At 53.0% G+C, this 20,027-nt stretch overlaps 1 protein-coding gene across 2 annotated transcripts in view; it reads left to right on the top strand.

The window, feature by feature from the left end:
* Positions 1 to 20,027, top strand: part of PDE7B (phosphodiesterase 7B) — a 532,107-nt gene that overhangs the window by 385,494 nt on the left and 126,586 nt on the right. The window contains exon 1 of one of the 2 annotated variants that reach the window (XM_075339854.1): positions 15,801 to 16,554. The exons of the other annotated variant lie outside the window; for it this stretch is intronic. Coding sequence (XP_075195969.1) covers positions 16,332 to 16,554 — 223 coding nt within the window. The 5' untranslated portion in view covers positions 15,801 to 16,331. Of the gene's footprint in view, positions 1 to 15,800; positions 16,555 to 20,027 lie in introns of those variants that run through there. 2 annotated transcript variants of the gene reach the window in all.

Below are 20,027 nucleotides of genomic sequence, written 5' to 3'. Positions count from 1 at the left end.
TGGGCGGGATGTTCGGCCCGCTCATCTCCGCCCCTCCGCTTCTATTGGGCGGCTGCTTAGTGAATATGCAATCATTATAAATAATAGGAAGACTGCTTATTGTTTGAATTTTATGGCTATATAAGCAGCATGAAAATCAATGCCTGCATTCAGTCATTGAAGAGGCTTACAAGTCGCAGAAAATTTGATTTTTGTTGGATATGTTATCTGTCGCGGGCGGAGGAGGGGACGCCGCGCTCTCCCACTGCTCGGGTCCGGCTGCCGCTGCGGCTGCTGCGGCCTGCTGCTGCTGCTCGGTGGCTCGAGCGATGGGCCGGATCCCGGGGACTCGAGCGGCGCTCCTCGCCCGTGAGTGAAAGGGGATTGGGATTTGGGATAGTTTATTGTCCGTGACGCCACCCACGGTTGTGGTGATTTGTTGACACCACCGCTGCTCTGTATGGGGATCCCGGGAGTGATGGTATGGAACAGCTAGATGTTAGTCCTCCCCTCCGTGGGTAGGGGGTTGGTTGTTCCGGGGCCCATTGATGAAGTGGGTGATGCAGGGCTTGGTGGGGTGCAGGGACGCGGGGGCAGCTCTGTGCCTTGCGGCACTGTGGTACTCACTCAGCCTGGGACGATGACACAGTTCTCTGTAAAACACACGGCTGGAAAGACGGTTCCCACGGACGGCTGCACTTGCTTTCCCCAGTAGTTGACGGTGACGGTCCCTTTTTCCTGCACCTAAGATGATGATGGTTTCGATGGGTTCCCACCGGTAACCCGCTCCCCGGCTTGGATATGGGCCGGAGGAGCCCTACTTTGCCCGCAGGCGCTGGCCCTGAGAAACTGGTGCCCTGGCGGTGGCGGTGTCTCTCTGTAACAGTTGGACTGTTGCCTTCAATCGGGACTTGCTTGTTGGGAGATCCAGAGGTCCCCTTCACTAACGGATTTGGCAAATTCACGGCGACTCCTAGCCTTGCCGGGATCCGAAAGGCCCCTGCCACTGGTGCTGACTGCTCTTCGTATACCGCTCCGGTACCGCCGGGCCACCACCCGTCCGCGGTCCTTCCAGCAACCTCCAAGCAGTCACCCCTGCAGACAATCACCGCCGTCTGCTGACCTTGCTGTCTCAGTCCGGGGCACACACCCGGACCAGCTTCAGGCTGTCTTAACTGTCACTTTCCCTTTCTTCAGCTTCTCTCCTTTGCTCCTCTACCACTTCCTTCTACTTCCTCCTCCTAAACTGGACTGCCTGGTTCTCCCGCCTCCAGGGCTGTGAACTCCTTGGTGGGCGGAGCCAACCACCTGGCCCACCCCCTGGTGTGGACATGAGCCCCTGGAGGAAGGCAACAAGGATTTTTGGTTAGCCTTGGTGTTCCTAACTGGGGTGTAGGGTGTGGTGGTGTTATGACCTGTGACTCCTGGCTTGCCCAGGGCGTCACATTCCCCCTTAGCAAAATGCAGACCGTCCGCGGGCTGCCCGTCCAACACCGGTTTTATTTTCTGAAAATATATAAAAGGTAAAATGGTAAACATAACAATTTATGACATCATCCCACATCGGGAGGTTCAGTGCTTAAACGTTGCAGTTTTAAACGGTTAACGGTTACGGTCTCCGCTCTCTCCCACCCAAGTAACCTGGCCCTGATGCTGCCCCTAGAAAACAGGCAGCACCCCTTGACCCCAGTCCTGAACCAGTTACCCGAGCGGGATCTGTCCTTCTCCTCCAGAGGGTAGCCACCGGTTCCTGTGGTGGCTGGGCCCCAGCCTGCTCTGCTGTGGGCCCTCCCTCCAACCTGCCTCTCCGGAGGCGGCAATTGCGGAAACGGTAACAGTAAGACAACTTATTTACAAGCCACTTAACGTTTGTGGTTGCCCTGCAAGTTCACGGGCTTGTCCATAGGAGTTCCTATGCAAACAACTTTTCAAGCGGTCCCCACGGGGACCACGGTGCCGGCAACGGCCGGTTTCCAATCATGGTAGACAATCAGGTGAAGCTTCGGTTATTATTCTCATTTTTGCAAAACCTTTTCAAACTTGTAAACATACTCAGACTGGTGGTCCCAACGGGGACGGTGCAACGGTGCTCCGCTGCCGTTATTCCGAGTCCTCAGCGAAGGCGGGTCCCTCCCCCTCCACCAGCATCTCAAACATGCACTGACATGCCTGCTGTGACAGGGGTACCCGGTACCCATTTCCACCGGTACGCGGGGTATGGAAAACCACTGGGTTTCCTACATAGCGGGAACGCTCACTTGCCTCCTCAAACTCAGCAGCAGGCCCGGGGCTGGGGCCATCACCTCTTGTTCCTGTGTCAGGCGGGTTGCCGCCAGCTGCCGCAGCCTCCTGGCCTCCAGCATCCAGCACATCAGATCCTTCTGCAGTAGCACGGAGCAGCAGATCAGGCGAGTTTACACTGAGACGCCCCATAAGTAATGGCAAGGGTGATGCATAGGCCGAGACTAGGCCGGGCCCCTCAGCCGCAGCGGCCGGTCCTGATAGGACATAGGGACGTGGGTCACCAGTCGGCTCTGTTACATCTATTCCCCCTCCGTACATCGGGGCAGTTGTAATCAGCATCTCCACCTCGTTGGTCCACTGTTCCATCATCCGGAAAATCTGATCCTGCTGACGCTGGTGGAACTGAATCACCCGGGCCTTCATCCAGGCCACGGTCCTGGGCTCGGGGCCCGGCACAGTCACCACCGGGACTTCTGGCACCATTCTGTTAAGGGGCCGCAATCCTAGCGGTTCCCCTTGGTGTACTTCAAGGACGCCCTGGACGTCTGCAGCCAGCTGGTCCGCCGGAGCGGCTTGGCAAGGTATCGCTACCGGTTGGGCAGGTAGCGGGCCTAGTGGCGGCACGGCAGCAGCTAGTACGGAAAGCGGGGAGAGAGGCAGGGTGAGCGGAGGCCGGCCGGGCCCCTCAGCTCCAATGGCCGATCCCTCAGGAATACAGGGGCGTGGGTCTCTTACCCGCTCCTCCAAATCCTCTTCCATCTCACGTCTCCACATAGCAGCCACCACGTCCGCCATGTCGGTCTCCCACTCCTCCAGGAGGAGTTGCATGTGGGCCTGCAGACGATTACTCAGCGGGACGGTCCGGTCCCTCAACCACGTCGCCGTGCCGGGTGCGGGGGTCTCGCTGTTATTAGCTGGAGCAGACATCTCGGCAGGCGTGCTTTCCAGGAACTAGCAACAAGATGGCCACAGGGTCCTGGTGTCCCTGCCTTTATAGCCGCGGCTACATACATCCAGTCGCCATTTCGTCCCCCTTAGCCTCTTTCCGGCCCCTCCTCTATCGGGGCGGGGTTTTGGCCTTCGCGCCTCTACTACTCGAGAAGACGCTCGAGCGGGAACTTTTCGCGCCAAAGATGGCGACTTCTGAAATTTTCCGGCCGGATACCTCTGGCGGTCACAAGGCGCACCTCTACCCAACGGCAGAGCGGTAAGATCCTGTTCGTGACACCAAGTTGGCGTGGGCGGAGGAGGGGACGCCGCGCTCTCCCACTGCTCGGGTCCGGCTGCCGCTGCGGCTGCTGCGGCCTGCTGCTGCTGCTCGGTGGCTCGAGCGATGGGCCGGATCCCGGGGACTTGAGCGGCGCTCCTCGCCCGTGAGTGAAAGGGGATTGGGATTTGGGATAGTTTATTGTCCGTGACGCCACCCACGGTTGTGGTGATTTGTTGACACCACCGCTGCTCTGTATGGGGATCCCGGGAGTGATGGTATGGAGCAGCTAGATGTTAGTCCTCCCCTCCGTGGGTAGGGGGTTGGTTGTCCCGGGGCCCAGTGATGAAGTGGGTGATGCAGGGCTTGGTGGGGTGCAGGGACGCGGGGGCAGCTCTGTGCCTTGTGGCACTGTGGTACTCACTCAGCCTGAGACGATGACACAGTTCTCGGTAAAACACACGGCTGGAAAGACGGTTCCCACGGACGGCTGCACTTGCTTTCCCCAGTAGTTGACGGTGACGGTCCCTTTTTCCTGCACCTAAGATGATGATGGTTTCGATGGGTTCCCACCGGTAACCCGCTCCCCGGCTTGGATATGGGCCGGAGGAGCCCTACTTTGCCCGCAGGCGCTGGACCTGAGAAACTGGTACCCTGGCGGTGGCGGTGTCTCTCTGTAACGGTTGGACTGTTGCCTTCAATCGGGACTTGCTTGTTGGGAGACCCAGAGGTCCCCTTCACTAACGGATTTGGCAAATTCACGGCGACTCCTAGCCTTGCCGGGATCCGAAAGGCCCCTGCCACTGGTGCTGACTGCTCTTCGTATACCGCTCCGGTACCGCCGGGCCACCACCCGTCCGCGGTCCTTCCAGCAACCTCCAAGCAGTCACCCCTGCAGACAATCACCGCCGTCTGCTGACCTTGCTGTCTCAGTCCGGGGCACACACCCGGACCAGCTTCAGGCTGTCTTAACTGTCACTTTCCCTTTCTTCAGCTTCTCTCCTTTGCTCCTCTACCACTTCCTTCTACTTCCTCCTCCTAAACTGGACTGCCTGGTTCTCCCGCCTCCAGGGCTGTGAACTCCTCGGTGGGTGGAGCCAACCGCCTGGCCCACCCCCTGGTGTGGACATCAGCCCCTGGAGGAAGGCAACAAGGATTTTTGGATAGCCTTGGTGTTCCTAACTGGGGTGTAGGGTGTGGTGGTGTTATGACCTGTGACCCCTGGCTTGCCCAGGGCGTCACATTATCCAACGCTCGAACAGTTCGTGGACGGTGCAGGGATCATCCTGATGTATTCCCTTACATTTGTGGTTGTTTTAAAACACCCAACAAAGGACCAATACATGTGACTTTGTGCGTCAAGCTTTTCATGCATATTTTGGATTAAACTGGGCAACCAGGAAAAATCTTGGCCACCACATAAAGTTGCGATCTGACGAGAGCAAGCACATTCAGTTTAGAGTGGCCATTGACATACGTCAACAGCACCAGGGATTCCCAGCCAGTCTCCCATGTCGGTACTTGCCCAGCCTCAAACTACATAGCAGCTGCAATCTAATATGAGCAGGCATATTCAGTTTAGAGTGGCCATTGTCAAGCTTCTGATGCATATTTTGGATTAAACTGGGCAACCAGGAAAAATCTTGGTCACCACATAAAGTGTGCAGGACACTTTAAAACCTGAGTCAGAGAAAAAGTCTATGCTTATGAGTTTCAATAGGTTGACAAGAGCCTCAAAGCCATGTTGACTTTTAGGGCTCGCTCCCACTTGCGTATAAAACAGATGCGTGCAATGTGAGAAATCTTCTCCATTCTCTGTCTGCATCAGAATGCAGCGGTGGTGCTACATCTCACCACACACCGTGGGTGGCGTCACAGACATTCTACAACCAATCCCGTATAAATACGTCCCCTTTTATTCGGAATATCCGCGCGACCCCCGGGTCCGGAGAACCCCTCGAGCCGCACCGTAGATCCGGATCCGAGTAGCACCGGCTGCTGGTACGGGGGCGGCACACACATGATCCAAGACTCGATGCCAATCGAGCACGCTGCAATTTTTCTCGCAATCTGATTAAAGCTTAGGTAAAACTTACAGATCTGCTCTGCCTCATTTAATAACATTGGGCCGAGTGCAATCTGATTTTTTTATTGGATTACGCTGGTCCGATTCATACGCTCATGTGACCCCTGCCTCATTATATGATATTTTCCTTTAGAGCTCGCTCACATGGCCATAGATTCTTTCATTTGAGAATCGAAGTACAGATGCGGAGAACACAGAGAGCTTAATTTCTCTATCCTCTGTGTTGCGGGCGGGGAGGAGGGTGTCAGCACTGCGCTCACCCCCACTGCTCGAGTCCGGCTGCTGCTGCTCAGTGGTGGCTCGAGCGGTGGGCCGGATCCCAGGGGTTCTCGAGCGGCGCTCCTCGCCCGTGAGTGAAAGGGGATTGTGTTTTGGGGATAAAGTCTATTGTCCGTGACGCCACCCACGGTTGTGGTGATTTGTTAGCACCACCGCTGCTCGATATGGGGATCCCGGGAGTGGTGATGTGGAGCAGCCAGATGTTATGTTGCCCCTCCGTGGGTAGGGGTTGGTGATCCCGGGGCCCGGTGAGGAGGTGGGAGATGCAGGGCTGGATGGGCGCAGGGACGCGGGGGCAGCGCTATGCCTTGCGGCACTGTGGTACTCACTCAGCCAGTAATCAGGACACAGTTCTTGGTAAAACACTCGGCTGGCTGGACGGGTACCCACAGACGGCTGCGGTTGTTCTCCCAGTAGGTAATGGTGATGTCCCTTTGACCTGCACCTGATGTTTCTAAGTTGGTAGCGATGGGCTCCCACCGGTAACCCGCTCCCCGGCTTGGATATGGGCCGGAGGAGCCCTACTTTGCCCGCAGACGCTGGCCCTGAGGAGCTGGTGCCCTGGCGGTGGCGGTGTTCCTCACTAATGGTTGGACGGTTGTCTTCAATCGGGACTTAGTTGTTTGGAGACAGACGTCCCCTTCACTGATGGATTCGGCAAATTATGGCGACTCCTAGCCTTGCCGGGGTCTGAGAGGCCCCTGCCTTGGTGCTGACTGTCCTTTGTATACTGCTCCAGACCGCCGGGCCACTACCCGTCCGCGGTCCTTCCAGCAACCTCCGAGCAGTCCCCCTCCAGACAATCACCGCTGTTGCTGACCTTGCTGACACTGTCCTGCACTTAGCTGGACTAACTTCAGGCCTTTCTGCTCTCACTTTTACTCTTGTCTTCTTTGCTCCACTACCACTTCCTTCTACTTCACTCCCCTAAACTGCACTGCCTGGTTCTCCCGCCTCCAGGGCTGTGAACTCCTCGGTGGACGGAGCCAACCGCCTGGCCCACCCCCTGGTGTGAACATCAGCCCCTGGAGGAAGGCAACAAGGATTTCAGTAGCCTTGGTGTTCCTACTGGGATGTAGGGTGTGGTGGTGTTGTGACCTGTGACCCCTGGCTTGCCCAGGGCGTCACATTCCCCCTTAGCAAAATGCAGACCGTCCGCGGGCTGCCCGTCCAACACCGGTTTTATTTTTCTGTAAATATTTAAAAAAAGGTAAACATAATACAAATTATGACAACATCCCACAACGGGAGGCACATTTCTTAAACGTTACTAAACGGTTTTACGGGTACGGTTTCCGCTCTCTCCCACCCAAGCAACCTGGCCCTGATGCTGCCCCTAAAGCCCAGGCAGCACCCCTTTACCCAAGTCCAGCACAAGTCACCCGAGCGGGATCTGTCCTTCCCCTCCAGAGGGTAGCCACCGGTTCCTGTGGTGGCTGGGCCCCAGCCTGCTCTGCTGAGGGCCCTCCCTCCAACCTGCCTCTCCGGAGGCGGCAATGCGGAAACGGTACGGTAAAGCAACCTATTTACAAGCCACTTAACGTTTGTGGTTGCCCTGCAAGTTCACGGGCTTGTCCATGGATAGTTCCCATGCAAACTTTGTAAACGGTCCCCACGGGGACAACGGTGCCGGCTCCGGCCGGTTCAATCACTGAGAATCAGGTTAAGTACACGGTAATCATTTCAGTTATCATTCTTCAACTAACACACTCAAACACAACTGTTTTCTTTCCCCCCCCCCCCTTTCAAAGAACCGTCTCCCTGTACCTAAGTGGGGGCTGACCTAGGTTGGGACGGGTGGACCTTCGGGGGCCGGTGTCAGTGGGGCTAGGCAGTGGGGCAGAGGGAACAATTGGTTCCTCCTCCCGGTTATCGTGTGGGGCAGGCGGAGGCATAGGGGAGCTGGGCATAGGTTCATCCCTGGGCACTGGCACTGGTTCTGGCTCACGGTTGACCGCTTCCACCACTTCTTCATCCACAGGTTGTGGGAACAGTATCACTGGAAGAATCACCGTGCCGTTCTGCGTAGGCCAGTCTGCGGGGAAGTCACCCATCACAGTGTGGATCACCTCTTTTGCCTTCTCCACTGGTGGAGGAGCTGGCACTTCGGTCATTGTTCTCAAGGCTGGTGGGCACTTTTTTAGATGGTCCCGAGAAACCGTGGCCAAAGTGCCCCCTTGGTCACGACTGATCTGGTAAGCCTTTCCATCTTCCCATCCTGTGGGTTGGATGACGTAGGGGGTTTGTTCCCATTGATCATCCAGCTTGTGGGTTTTTCTCTTCTGCTTCAACACCACATCTCCAGGCTGGAAAGGGCCGGCAGCCGCTTTCTGATTGAAGTGCCGCTCCTGCTGTTCTCGACTCCGACCCAGGTTCTTCTCCACATACTCCTGAATCTGTCGGTACTGCACCCTCCGCCGGGCGTCCCATTCAGCCGTTGCGGGGAGCGTCTCTGGGGCTTCCAGTCCTATTTCCAGGTCCACTGGCAGCCGGCCAGGCCGAGCCCTCATCAGATACGCTGGGGTGCACTTCGTGGAGCTGGACGGGATATTATTGTACATATCGACCAAGTCAGGCAGCTTCTCTGGCCACAGGTTCCGCTCCTCTAATGGCAACGTCTTGAGGAGACCAAGGACCAGATGGTTCATCTTCTCACACATACCGTTGGTTTGGGCATGGTAAGGTGTGGTCCGGATCTTCTTGCAGCCATACAGCTGACAGAACTCCTGGAATACCTCCGCCTCAAAGGCTGGACCTTGGTCGGTGAGCACCTTCTCAGGGTATCCATGGGGCCGACAGAAGTAAGCCTGGAACGCTCTCGCGGTGGTACGGCCGGTTAAGTCCTTGACCGGGACAACCACCATGAACCGGGAGTAATGATCTACTATGGTCAGAGCGTAGGTGTACCCACTCCGGCTGGGGGTGAGCTTTACATGGTCCAAGGCGACCAGCTCCAGCGGTTGGTGTGTAACGATGGGGCGAAGGGGGGCCCTCTGGCTGGCTTCATCCTTCCTCCTCAACGTACAAGGACCGCACTCCCGACACCAGGCCTCCACCGATTCCCGCATCCCACTCCAATAGAACCGCTCTCTCAACAGCATCTCCAGCTTCTTCCATCCGAAGTGGCCGGCACCATCATGGTACGCCTGCAGAACGGTGGGTACATCAGCTTGGGGAATAACCAACTGGCGGATCTTCTCATGGGTCTTCGGGTTGATCAGCTCCCGGTACAGCCGCCCCTGATGTAGGTACAACCGGGTCCGTTCCTTCCACAAGCGTTGGGCTTCCGCTGGGGCGGCAGGGTCCATCCCAGCAGCGCCTTTGCTCCACCAGGGTCTTGACTAGGCAGACAGCAGGCGCCTGATTTTGAGCTTCCTGCCACTTCTGCCTGGACAGCGGATCCAGGTTCACCCGTTGTTGATGGACATGAACCTTCTCAACTGATGGCCGGTGGAATGCAGGCAACTCGATCTCCTCGAGGTCATCATCCTCGCATCCACTTTCTGACAGGTGGGGCATTCGAGAGAGGGCATCAGCATTAATGTTGACACGACCGGCTCTATATTTGATGGTGAAGTTGTAGTTGGCTAGTCTGGCTACCCACCGCTGTTCTAACGCACCCAGCTTGGCCGTGTCCAGGTGAGTCAACGGATTGTTATCCGTGAAAGCGGTGAACTTTGTGGCGGCTAGGTAGTGGCGGAACCTCTCGGTGATAGCCCACACCAGTGCCAGGAGCTTGAGCTTGAAGGAGCTTTAGTTCTCAGGGTTCCTTTCAGTCGGCCGGAGTTTTCGACTAGCATAGGCAATCACCTTCTCCTTTCCTTCCTGGACCTGGGACAGGACTGCCCCCAAACCCACATTGCTGGCATCTGTGTAAAGAATGAATGGGCAGCCGTAGTCCGGATACTCCAGGACCTCTTCTCCGGTCAAGGCCGCCTTCAGCTGACGGAAGGATTCCTCATGCCCGTCCTCCCATACCAGAGGGGCTCCGATGGGTCTACCACCTTTGGTCTGTCCCACGAGGAGGTCTTGCATGGGGGCAGCCATCTTCGTGTACCCCTTGATGAAGCGCCGGTAGTACCCCACCAGACCCAAAAACTGCCTGACTTCCCTTACGGTGGTTGGCCTTGGCCAGTCCTGTATGGCAGTGACCTTCTCAGGGTCGGGGGCAACACCTTCCGCACTCACCACATGTCCCAGGTACTGCACTCTGGGTTTCAGCAGGTGGCACTTGGAGGGCTTCAACTTCATCCTGTATTTGGCAAGGGACGCGAACACCTCGGCCAGGTGCTCCAGATGGGCTTCATACGTCTGGGAGTAAACAATCACATCATCCAAGTACAATAGGACGGTCTCGTAGTTTAGGTGTCCCAGACAGCACTCCATCAGCCGTTGGAAGATTCCTGGGGCATTGCACAGCCCAAACGGCATACTATTAAATTCACAGAGCCCCATCGGGGTGGTGAAGGCGGTTTTCTCCCGGTCTTCCGGGGCCACGGCCACTTGCCAGTACCCACTGGTGAGGTCAAGGGTAGAGAAGTAGTTTGCAGTTTGCAGTGCGGCCAACGATTCTTCAATACGGGGCAGCGGGTAGGCATCTTTATGGGTTATCTGATTAATCTTCCGGTAGTCCACACACATCCGAATGGTACCATCCTTCTTCTTGACCAGTACCAACGGAGCGGCCCAGGGACTACAGCTGTCCCGAATAACCCCTGCCTCCTTCATATTCCTCAACATATCTTTGGCACACTGGTAATGTGCTGGGGGAATAGGCCTGTACCTCTCTTTGATAGGGGGGTGTTCACCAGTGGGGATGTGATGTTGGACCCCTTTGATCTGCCCAAAGTCTAGTGGGTGTTTACTGAAAACCTGTTCATACTCCTGCACCACCCTGTATACCCCTGCTTTGTGATGTGTAGGGGTGTCATCAGTGCCCACATGTAGCTGTTGGTGCCACTCTTTTACCTCCCCCTGCGGCGGGCAAGTGCTGGTAGTAGGTGAGGAGACCGAGGGACTGGCTTCGTGGATGGTGTGGGAGTCTAGGGTGAGCAGTTTGGCAATGGTAGCATACCGGGGAAGCCTGACTTCTTCCTCCCCACAGTTCAGCACCCTCACGGGCACCCTTCCCTTTTTCACGTCCACCACCCCTCGGGCGACCATTACAGTGGGCCAGTGCTCGGAGGGTATGGGCTCCATCATGGCCGGGTAGTCACGCCCCTGAGGCCCTACTGCTGCCCTACACCAAATCATCATCTCACTCCTAGGGGGCACAAGCAACGGAGCCACATCCGTCACTCTCACTCCACCAATCTCTCCTCCTGTTGAATTTACATGCTGGCGGTACATCAAGGCTCGGATCTCACGCTGCACAGCTCTCTGTCGGCTCCCCGCCGCCGTGGCGGCCAGCTGTTGCAGTAGGGCCAACACATCACCCATACAGTGCTCCATCACATTGGTTCCTAGCACTATCTTCGGGTTATGATCACTGGGCTCATTCATGATCACAATCATACCCTGGTGTTGCAGTTCAGCTTGCCCTACTGTCATGGCCACCTGTTTATACCCCACTTGGGTCAATGGGAGTCCATTGGCAGCAATTAGCGTTATACTAGTATCTGGGGGTGCCAGCTCGTCTGTCCCCCAATACCGCTGGTACAATGCGTATGGTATGGTGGTTACCTGTGATCCAGTGTCCAAGAGAGCCATCACCGGTATGCCGTCCACAACCACGGGAATGATGGGTCGAGCCCCGATATACCGGTCCCGCCAGTCCGAGGGGCCACGGGGTTCTACTCCTGGGGATTGGCCCGGGGCCCCAGGGGTTGCTCGTTTAACGGGCACTCTCGAAAGTAATGCCCAGGCTTACGGCACTTATAGCAGGTTGGAGGTCTGCTCCGCGGGTGGTTAGCACTTCTCCGCTGCATCCAGGGGACATCTTCAGGGCTGTCAGCAAGCTGTATCGGTGCTGAAGGCTGAGATTTGGTCAACGGTTGGAGTGCAGCAAGGATCTTGGCGAGGTCTCCGTCCATGCGACGGACCTGGGCTGCCAGCTCCTCCATAGTGCTGCTTGGGGCTGTAGATGTTGAAGAGGTTGGTAGGGCAGGGGCCACCACCACAGGAGCCGTCTCAATGGGCCACGGGGCTGGCTCCAGGGCTTCTGAGGCTGGGGGCTGTAGTGCTTTAATAGCCCGCTCCTTTAACACGGCAAAGTCCACATCAGGGTGTTCCAGGGCCCACAGCCGGAGTTGTTTACGATCCTCAGGGGACCTCATCCCCTGCGCAAATTGCTCTGTTAACATCTTGTTGCTATCCGCCTCATTAATAGGATTCACCCGCTTTAGCGTGCGGAGGGCGGTTTGCAAACGTAAAGCATAGTCTTGAATGCTATCCACAGCCCGTTGCCGGCACTGGTAAAACTGCATCCTCAGCTCAGCTTCAGTCCGGGTCTCAAAGGCAGTCTGTAGCTTCTCAAAAATGGTGGCTACAGAGAGCCGGTCCCCCTTGGCCCAGGTCTCCGCCTCCTGCTCAGCCGCACCGGTTAGCTGGCCTAGCACTATCGCTGCACGTTGCTTATCGGTCAGGGGGTACAGCTCTAGCAACGGGTTAAGCTTCTTCCGGAAGGCCTGTAAGGCATCCGGTTTCCCGTCATACTGCGGTAGCCAGGTAGCTCCGGGCGCATAGGGCAAGGAGAACGGCATGACCTGAGCGAGCGCGGGGACCGCGGCACCTCCCGCCATTGCGGCCGGGACCTGGGCAGGCCCATTCCCATCCGCGGGTGCCACTGCGGCTGCGACCGCCGCTCCTCCAGCGGCTCTGTCGGGCGCAGACATCTTGCTTCTGTCCCCCTTAGCTTCTTTCCGGCCCCTCCTCTATCGGGGCGGGGTTTTGGCCTTCGCGCCTCTGCTACTCGAGAAGACGCTCGAGCGGGGACTTTTCGCGCCAAAGATGGCGACTTCTGAAATTTTTCGGCCGGACACCTCCGGCGGTCACAAGGCGCACCTCTACCCAACGGCAGAGCGGTAAGATCCTGTTCGTGACGCCAAGTTGTCGCGGGCGGGGAGGAGGGTGTCAGCACTGCGCTCACCCCCACTGCTCGGGTCTGGCTGCTGCTGCTCAGTGGTGGCTCGAGCGGTGGGCCGGATCCCGGGGGTTCTCGAGCGGCGCTCCTCGCCCGTGAGTGAAAGGGGATTGTGTTTTGGGGATAAAGTCTATTGTCCGTGACGCCACCCACGGTTGTGGTGATTTGTTAGCACCACCGCTGCTCGATATGGGGATCCCGGGAGTGGTGATGTGGAGCAGCCAGATGTTATGTTGCCCCTCCGTGGGTAGGGGTTGGTGATCCCGGGGCCCGGTGAGGAGGTGGGAGATGCAGGGCTGGATGGGCGCAGGGACGCGGGGGCAGCGCTATGCCTTGCGGCACTGTGGTACTCACTCAGCCAGTAATCAGGACACAGTTCTTGGTAAAACACTCGGCTGGCTGGACGGGTACCCACAGACGGCTGCGGTTGTTCTCCCAGTAGGTAACGGTGATGTCCCTTTGACCTGCACCTGATGTTTCTAAGTTGGTAGCGATGGGTTCCCACCGGTAACCCGCTCCCCGACTTGGATATGGGCCGGAGGAGCCCTACTTTGCCCGCAGACGCTGGCCCTGAGGAGCTGGGGCCCTGGCGGTGGCGGTGTTCCTCACTAATGGTTGGACGGTTGTCTTCAATCGGGACTTAGTTGTTTGGAGACAGACGTCCCCTTCACTGACGGATTCGGCAAATTATGGCGACTCCTAGCCTTGCCGGGGTCCGAGAGGCCCCTGCCTTGGTGCTGACTGTCCTTTGTATACTGCTCCAGACCGCCGGGCCACTACCCGTCCGCGGTCCTTCCAGCAACCGCCGAGCAGTCCCCCTCCAGACAATCACCGCTGTTGCTGACCTTGCTGACACTGTCCTGCACTTAGCTGGACTAACTTCAGGCCTTTCTGCTCTCACTTTTACTCTTGTCTTCTTTGCTCCACTACCACTTCCTTCTACTTCACTCCCCTAAACTGCACTGCCTGGTTCTCCCGCCTCCAGGGCTGTGAACTCCTCGGTGGGCGGAGCCAACCGCCTGGCCCACCCCCTGGTGTGAACATCAGCCCCTGGAGGAAGGCAACAAGGATTTCAGTAGCCTTGTTGTTCCTACTAGGATGTAGGGTGTGGTGGTGTTGTGACCTGTGACCCCTGGCTTGCCCAGGGCGTCACATCTGCATTGCCTGTGATCCGAATATCGGAACCACTTTCAGCATGCTTGTTTTCTCATGCCGAATCAGCATGAGAAACAATAAACGCTAATCTGCACTGCCCCATAGTATAACAGTGGTCCAAGTGCTATTTGATAAAACATCAGATAGCATTTGGCCGTGGTACGGTATACGCACATGTAAGCGAGCCCTAACAATTGAAATTTACACAACCATTGCTCTCTAATTTCTTATTACCCCCTGATATTCGACTTTAAAACCTTTCATCAAATTTTGTATGTGGGAAAAAATTTGATGTTTTGCATATTTGTTGACTTCATATCTGGAATGAACATCTTTAATTTCGGTAAAATCATGAAAAATACTTAGATCAGTATAATTTTTTGTCAAATGTAGACCAGTGTAATAGGTATAAGTGCTATCTGTGAAAACACAGATAGAACTTTCATCATGGCGGCTGCATTTAGCCCTTATGCTCCGTTTGATCCTGGGTTTCTATACTACTCACTACTGGTTCTTATTGACATGACTGCATTGGTGATATCACATTTACAACACGCGAACGCATCAGTCGTTGGCTTATCAGCCTGGTGATGTCACATCTACAACACACGAAAACATCAGTCATTGGGCTCATGAGCCTGGTGGTGTAACATCTACAACACCCACACGTGTCTGTCATGATGTTACATCTACAACACACAAATGCGTCAGTCATTGGGCTCATCAGCCTGGTGATGTGAAATCTACAACACGTGCACATGTTAGTCATTGGGCTCATCAACCTGGTGATGCGACATCTACACACGCAGACGTCAGTCAATGGGCTCATCAGCCTGGTGATACGACATCTACACATACACACGCCAGTCATTGAGCTCATCACCCTGGTGACATTACATCTACAACACGAGCACGCGTCAGTCAATGGGCTCATCAGCCTGGTGATATGACATCTACACACGCACACGTCAGTCATTGAGCTCATCACCCTGGTGACATTAGATCTACAACACGTGCATGTGTCAGTCATTGGGCTCATCAGCCTGGTGATACGACATCTACACACGCACACGTCAGTCATTGGGCTCATCACTCTGGTGACTTTAGATCTACAACACGAGCACGCGTCAGTCATTGGGCTCATCAACCTGGTGATACGACATCTACACACGCACACGTCAGTCATTGGGCTCATCACTCTGATGACATTAGATCTACAACACGTGCACGCGTCAGTCATTGGGCTCATCAACCTGGTGATGCGACATCTACACACGCAGCCGTCAGTCAATGGGCTCATCAGCCTGGTGATACGACATCTACACATGCACAGATCAGTCATTGAGCTCATCACCCTGGTGACATTACATCTACAACACGAGCACACGTCAGTCAATGGGCTCGTCAGCCTGGTGATACGACATCTACACATGCACACGTCAGTCATTGAGATCATCACCCTGGTGACATTACATCTACAACACGAGCACGCGTCAGTCATTGGGCTCATCAGCCTGGTGACGTCACATCTACAACACGCGAACGCGTTAGTCATTGGGCTCATCAACCTGGTGACATCCCATATACAAAATACGAACGCGTCAGTCATTGGGCTAATCAGTCTGGTGACATCACATCTACAGCACACGAAAGCATCAGCCATTGGGCTCATCGGCCTGGTGATGTCACACATTGGGGGCATGACGTCACTGCTGCAGTCATCATGACAAAGAGCGATGGGCAGTAGTGGAGAGTCGGTTGTAGTGGCTTTAGACCCTGAGCAGCCAGTGTCTGAGGAAGTGGGGCATAGTTGCTGAGCTATTTTCCCGTGGCACACAGTGTAAGCTGGTTCTCTGCCTGGTACTTAGTGTGTAGGCAAGTCCAGGAGGAAGAGCACCTCTGCTTCCCCATACATGTGTGTGCCTGGCAATCTCCTCAGAGGTCATTACATGGCACCAGTGCCCTCCTGACAATGCAGGCAGAGGACGGAAGAGCTGGCTCCCTGCCAGCACAGGGGAAGGCGGCAGCTGCTCTGTGAACTCCTCACTCAGTCCCTGGCTGAGCTGCCGGGCACACCGTGCAGCCCGAGCACCCACTTCTGACTGCTACACGAGCCCCTGAAAGCTACTCCTGGGGGGTAGAAGACATGACACAAGGCAGAAGCAAGGGGGGACGTCAGCCCGCAGACTCGGCCTCCTGTCTGGACTGTGCAATGTGCGGGAACCCGACTCCATAGACTTCTTATTCCGTCCCGAGGAGGCAGCAGCCGCAGTGCCCGCAGTGCCCCTCTGCAGGGCAGGATGCCAGTGCTGGAGCGATGCTATAGCGAGAGCTGGGTGACAGGCGAGGTGCTGCCACCACCCTTCATGGGCAGCCGGCAGACCTGCCACTCGGGGGCCCGGGGCCAGGAGCTGCCGGTATTCAAAGAGATGGTCAAACTGCTGTGGGCAGCGAAGAATGGCATCCAGAGTGTGAAGCACCGGGCCCTCCTGAGCGACGAGGATCTGCTGGGGGCACTGCCAGGTAATGCCCACACATCGCCGGCTCACTACTACGTGTGTGTGTGTGTGTCTATATATATATATATATATATATATATATACGTGTGTGTGTGTGTGTGTGGGTGTGTATATCCCAGGTGATACCACCAGGTAGATGGCAAGGCATTGCCACCTCACTACTTATGTATCCATAGCAAATTACGTGTGTGCATATATATATATATATATATATATATATATATATATATATATATATATATATGTGTGTATATGTGGTTGATATGTGTGTGTGTATATATATAAATGTAAGGATGTGCGTTTGTGTGTGTGCGTATATGTGTGTGCATGTATGTATTTATAAGTGCGAATATATAGGTCTGTGTATATGTATCTATATGTTTGTTTATATATATCTGTGCATGTGTGTATATATATATATATATATACAGTATGTGTGTGTGTGTGTGTGTGTGTGTATAAGTGGGTGATGTGTGTATATGTGTGTTTGTGTATGCGTGTGTGTATATGTGTGATGTGTGTATATGTGTGATGTGTGTGAATATAAATGTGTGTATATGTATGTGTGTGTTTGTGTATATATGTGTGTGTGTATGTGGATGATGTGTGTGTGTATATATATATATATATATATTTGTGTATGAATGTGCTTGTGTGTATATATGAGCATGTGTGTTTATGTATGTGTACATATGAATGTGCATATATATATATGTGTGTATTTGTATATGTGCATGTGTATATATGTGTGTGTATATATGTGTGTGTCTGTGTGTATATTTGTGTATATACTGTATATGATATGTCTGTGCATGTGTGTGTGTATATATATATGTGTGTGTGTGTATGTGGCTGATATGTGTGTATAGCTGTGTGTAGGTATAAATCTGTGTGTATATACATGTGTGTGTATATATGTATATGTGTGGGTGTATGCATGTGTGTGTATATGCACGTGTGTGTGTGTGTGTGTGTGTGTATGCCTGTGTGTAAATGTGTGTGTATATGTGTGGGTGTATATGTGGGTGATGTGTGGGTGTATATGTGTGTGTGTATAAGTGGGTGATGTGTGTGTATATGTGTGTTTGTGTATGAGTGTGTGTATATGTGTGATGTGTGTGTGTGTATATAAATGTGTGTATATGTGTGTACGTGTGTTTGTGTATATATGTGTGTGTATGTGGGTGGTGTGTGTGTGTGTATATATATTTGTGTATGAATGTGCTCGTGTGTGTATATACAGTACGCGTGTGTATTTGTATGTGTACATATGAATGTGCATATATATATATATGTGTGTGTATGTTTGTATATGTGTATGTGTATATGTGTGTGTATGTTTGTGTATATACTGTATATGTCTGTGCATGTGTGTGTATATATGTGTGTGTATGTGGGTGATATGTGTGTATAGCTGTGTGTAGGTATAAATCTGTGTGTATATACATGTGTGTGTATATATGTGTGTATGTGTGGGTTTATGCATGTGTGTGTATATGCACGTGTATGTGTGTGTGTGTGTGTGCGTGTGTATGCGTGTGTGTACATGTGTGGGTGTATATGTGGGTGATGTGTGTGTATATATAAATGTGTGTGTGCGCGCATGTGGGTGTGCATATGTATGTATGTGTATATGTGTATGTATGTATATATTTGTATATGTGTGTGTGTGTAATGAGGGTGATGTGTATATGTATGTGTGTGTGTGTATGTGTGCTTGTTTTTGTGTGTATATGCGCATGTATATATATACGTATGTATGTGAGTGTATGTGCGGGCGTGTGTATGTGTGTCTGTGTGCATGTATATCTGTGTGTGTATATGTGTATGGGCGTGTGTTATGTGTGTATGCATGTGTGTGTATATTTCTGTATGTATGTGGTTGTGTGTATGCATATGTGTGTGTATAAGGCTATGTGCCCACATTGCGTTCTGTCCCTGCAGACATTTCTGCAGCGATTTGAACAGCACACGTGCGCTTCAAATCGCTGCAGAAACAGTCCATAATGAAAAGCCGATTTCATGCGCTCTGGATGCAGCCTCTCCCATAGACAGAGCGGGGGCGCATGCAGAGCGCAGGAAAGAAGTGACACGTCACTTCTTAGAACGCAGTGCTTTGGCATCAGCCGAATCGCTGCGTTCTAATACACCACGTGGGCATGGATTAGGCACAATCTTCATAGATTGTACAGGGGACGCAGGACACATGCAGTTACGCTGCGGGGCAGATCCAGTGTAACTGCATGAAAATACGCTACGTGGGCACATAGTCTAAGTTTCCGTATATATGTGTGTTTGTATGTGAATACATGCTGTATAAAGCAATTGGACAATTGGAAAATTTCCTTTGTTTTAGGAATATTTTAAGATTGTTTATGGAACATAATACAATTACTAGATTTTATGTGTGTGTGTATATATATATATATATATATATATATATATATATTCAGGATGATTGGCTCCCTATGAAGTATATAGGCATGTCTCCCCTCCCAATAGGAGACCACATATTAGAACATGAAAATGTTACCGTGATATCAATGAAAGTTACTAAAATGTAAAGAATTAGTTTTCTATTAGTATCTAAAAACATTTAGTTCCCTCCATATTTAGGACTGACACTAAATGATAACTAGGGCTGGTCCTGTCCACTGTGACATTTCCTATTGGTATATTACCAAGTTATGGAAGGGATAGAGAAAGTAATACCATCTCAACCGGACACTGGCATAAATGGAAGAAAAGAAAGTATAGAAAAACCTGAAAATGAAAAAAAGTGTAGAGGTTATGCATGTCCAAGCAATGTGAATTACAGGCGGTGAAGTACTGCAATAGTGGAAATGGAGTAGTTGTCTTAATCAATGGTGGTCCTACAATACCTGTGCTTTATCATCAGCCCATCTTTTCAGGAAGGGGAGATTGGATGGCAAAGGTATCATATAGAAAGCTGCATATACTTGGAGATAAGCTGATTAAGTCATGTAAAGCCGATCTCCCCGCCACAAGGTCACGGTGGAAAGCTCATACTATTCTATGGTCACTTAGTGGTCTTAGATGTTCTGTGTTATTATCTGTTAGGTTTATAATGACTTAGCTAGATGTTACAATCACTTCTACATTTAAGAAAAATGTGTCCATTAGAGGAGAATCTGGGTATCAAAGTGCAAAATGGCTCAAATATACTTGTTCAGGCAACTAATGAAAATCAAAAAGGTCTGTGGAGCCTCTGTTAAGAGTCTCGACATGGAAAATAGCCAGATATCCCTCCGGGAAGGACCTAGCCAAGGAGTGGCTCTTTTTAGGAGACCACCATAACCACCATATTAAGTGGCCCTTTTAGTCAATATCCAACTCTTCACGAGTTTAAAGATATGACAAGGGAAATACCAAGCCAGGTATCCATCCACAGACAGCTGTTTCGGGGTATTGCCCCCTCATCAGTGTGGAGTAGGATTCTGGCCCGGTGGGAGCAAT

The sequence above is a fragment of the Anomaloglossus baeobatrachus genome, chromosome 3 (assembly GCF_048569485.1).
Source record: "Anomaloglossus baeobatrachus isolate aAnoBae1 chromosome 3, aAnoBae1.hap1, whole genome shotgun sequence".
Lineage (NCBI taxonomy): Eukaryota > Metazoa > Chordata > Amphibia > Anura > Aromobatidae > Anomaloglossus > Anomaloglossus baeobatrachus.
This window is presented reverse-complemented; position numbering and strand designations above follow the sequence as displayed.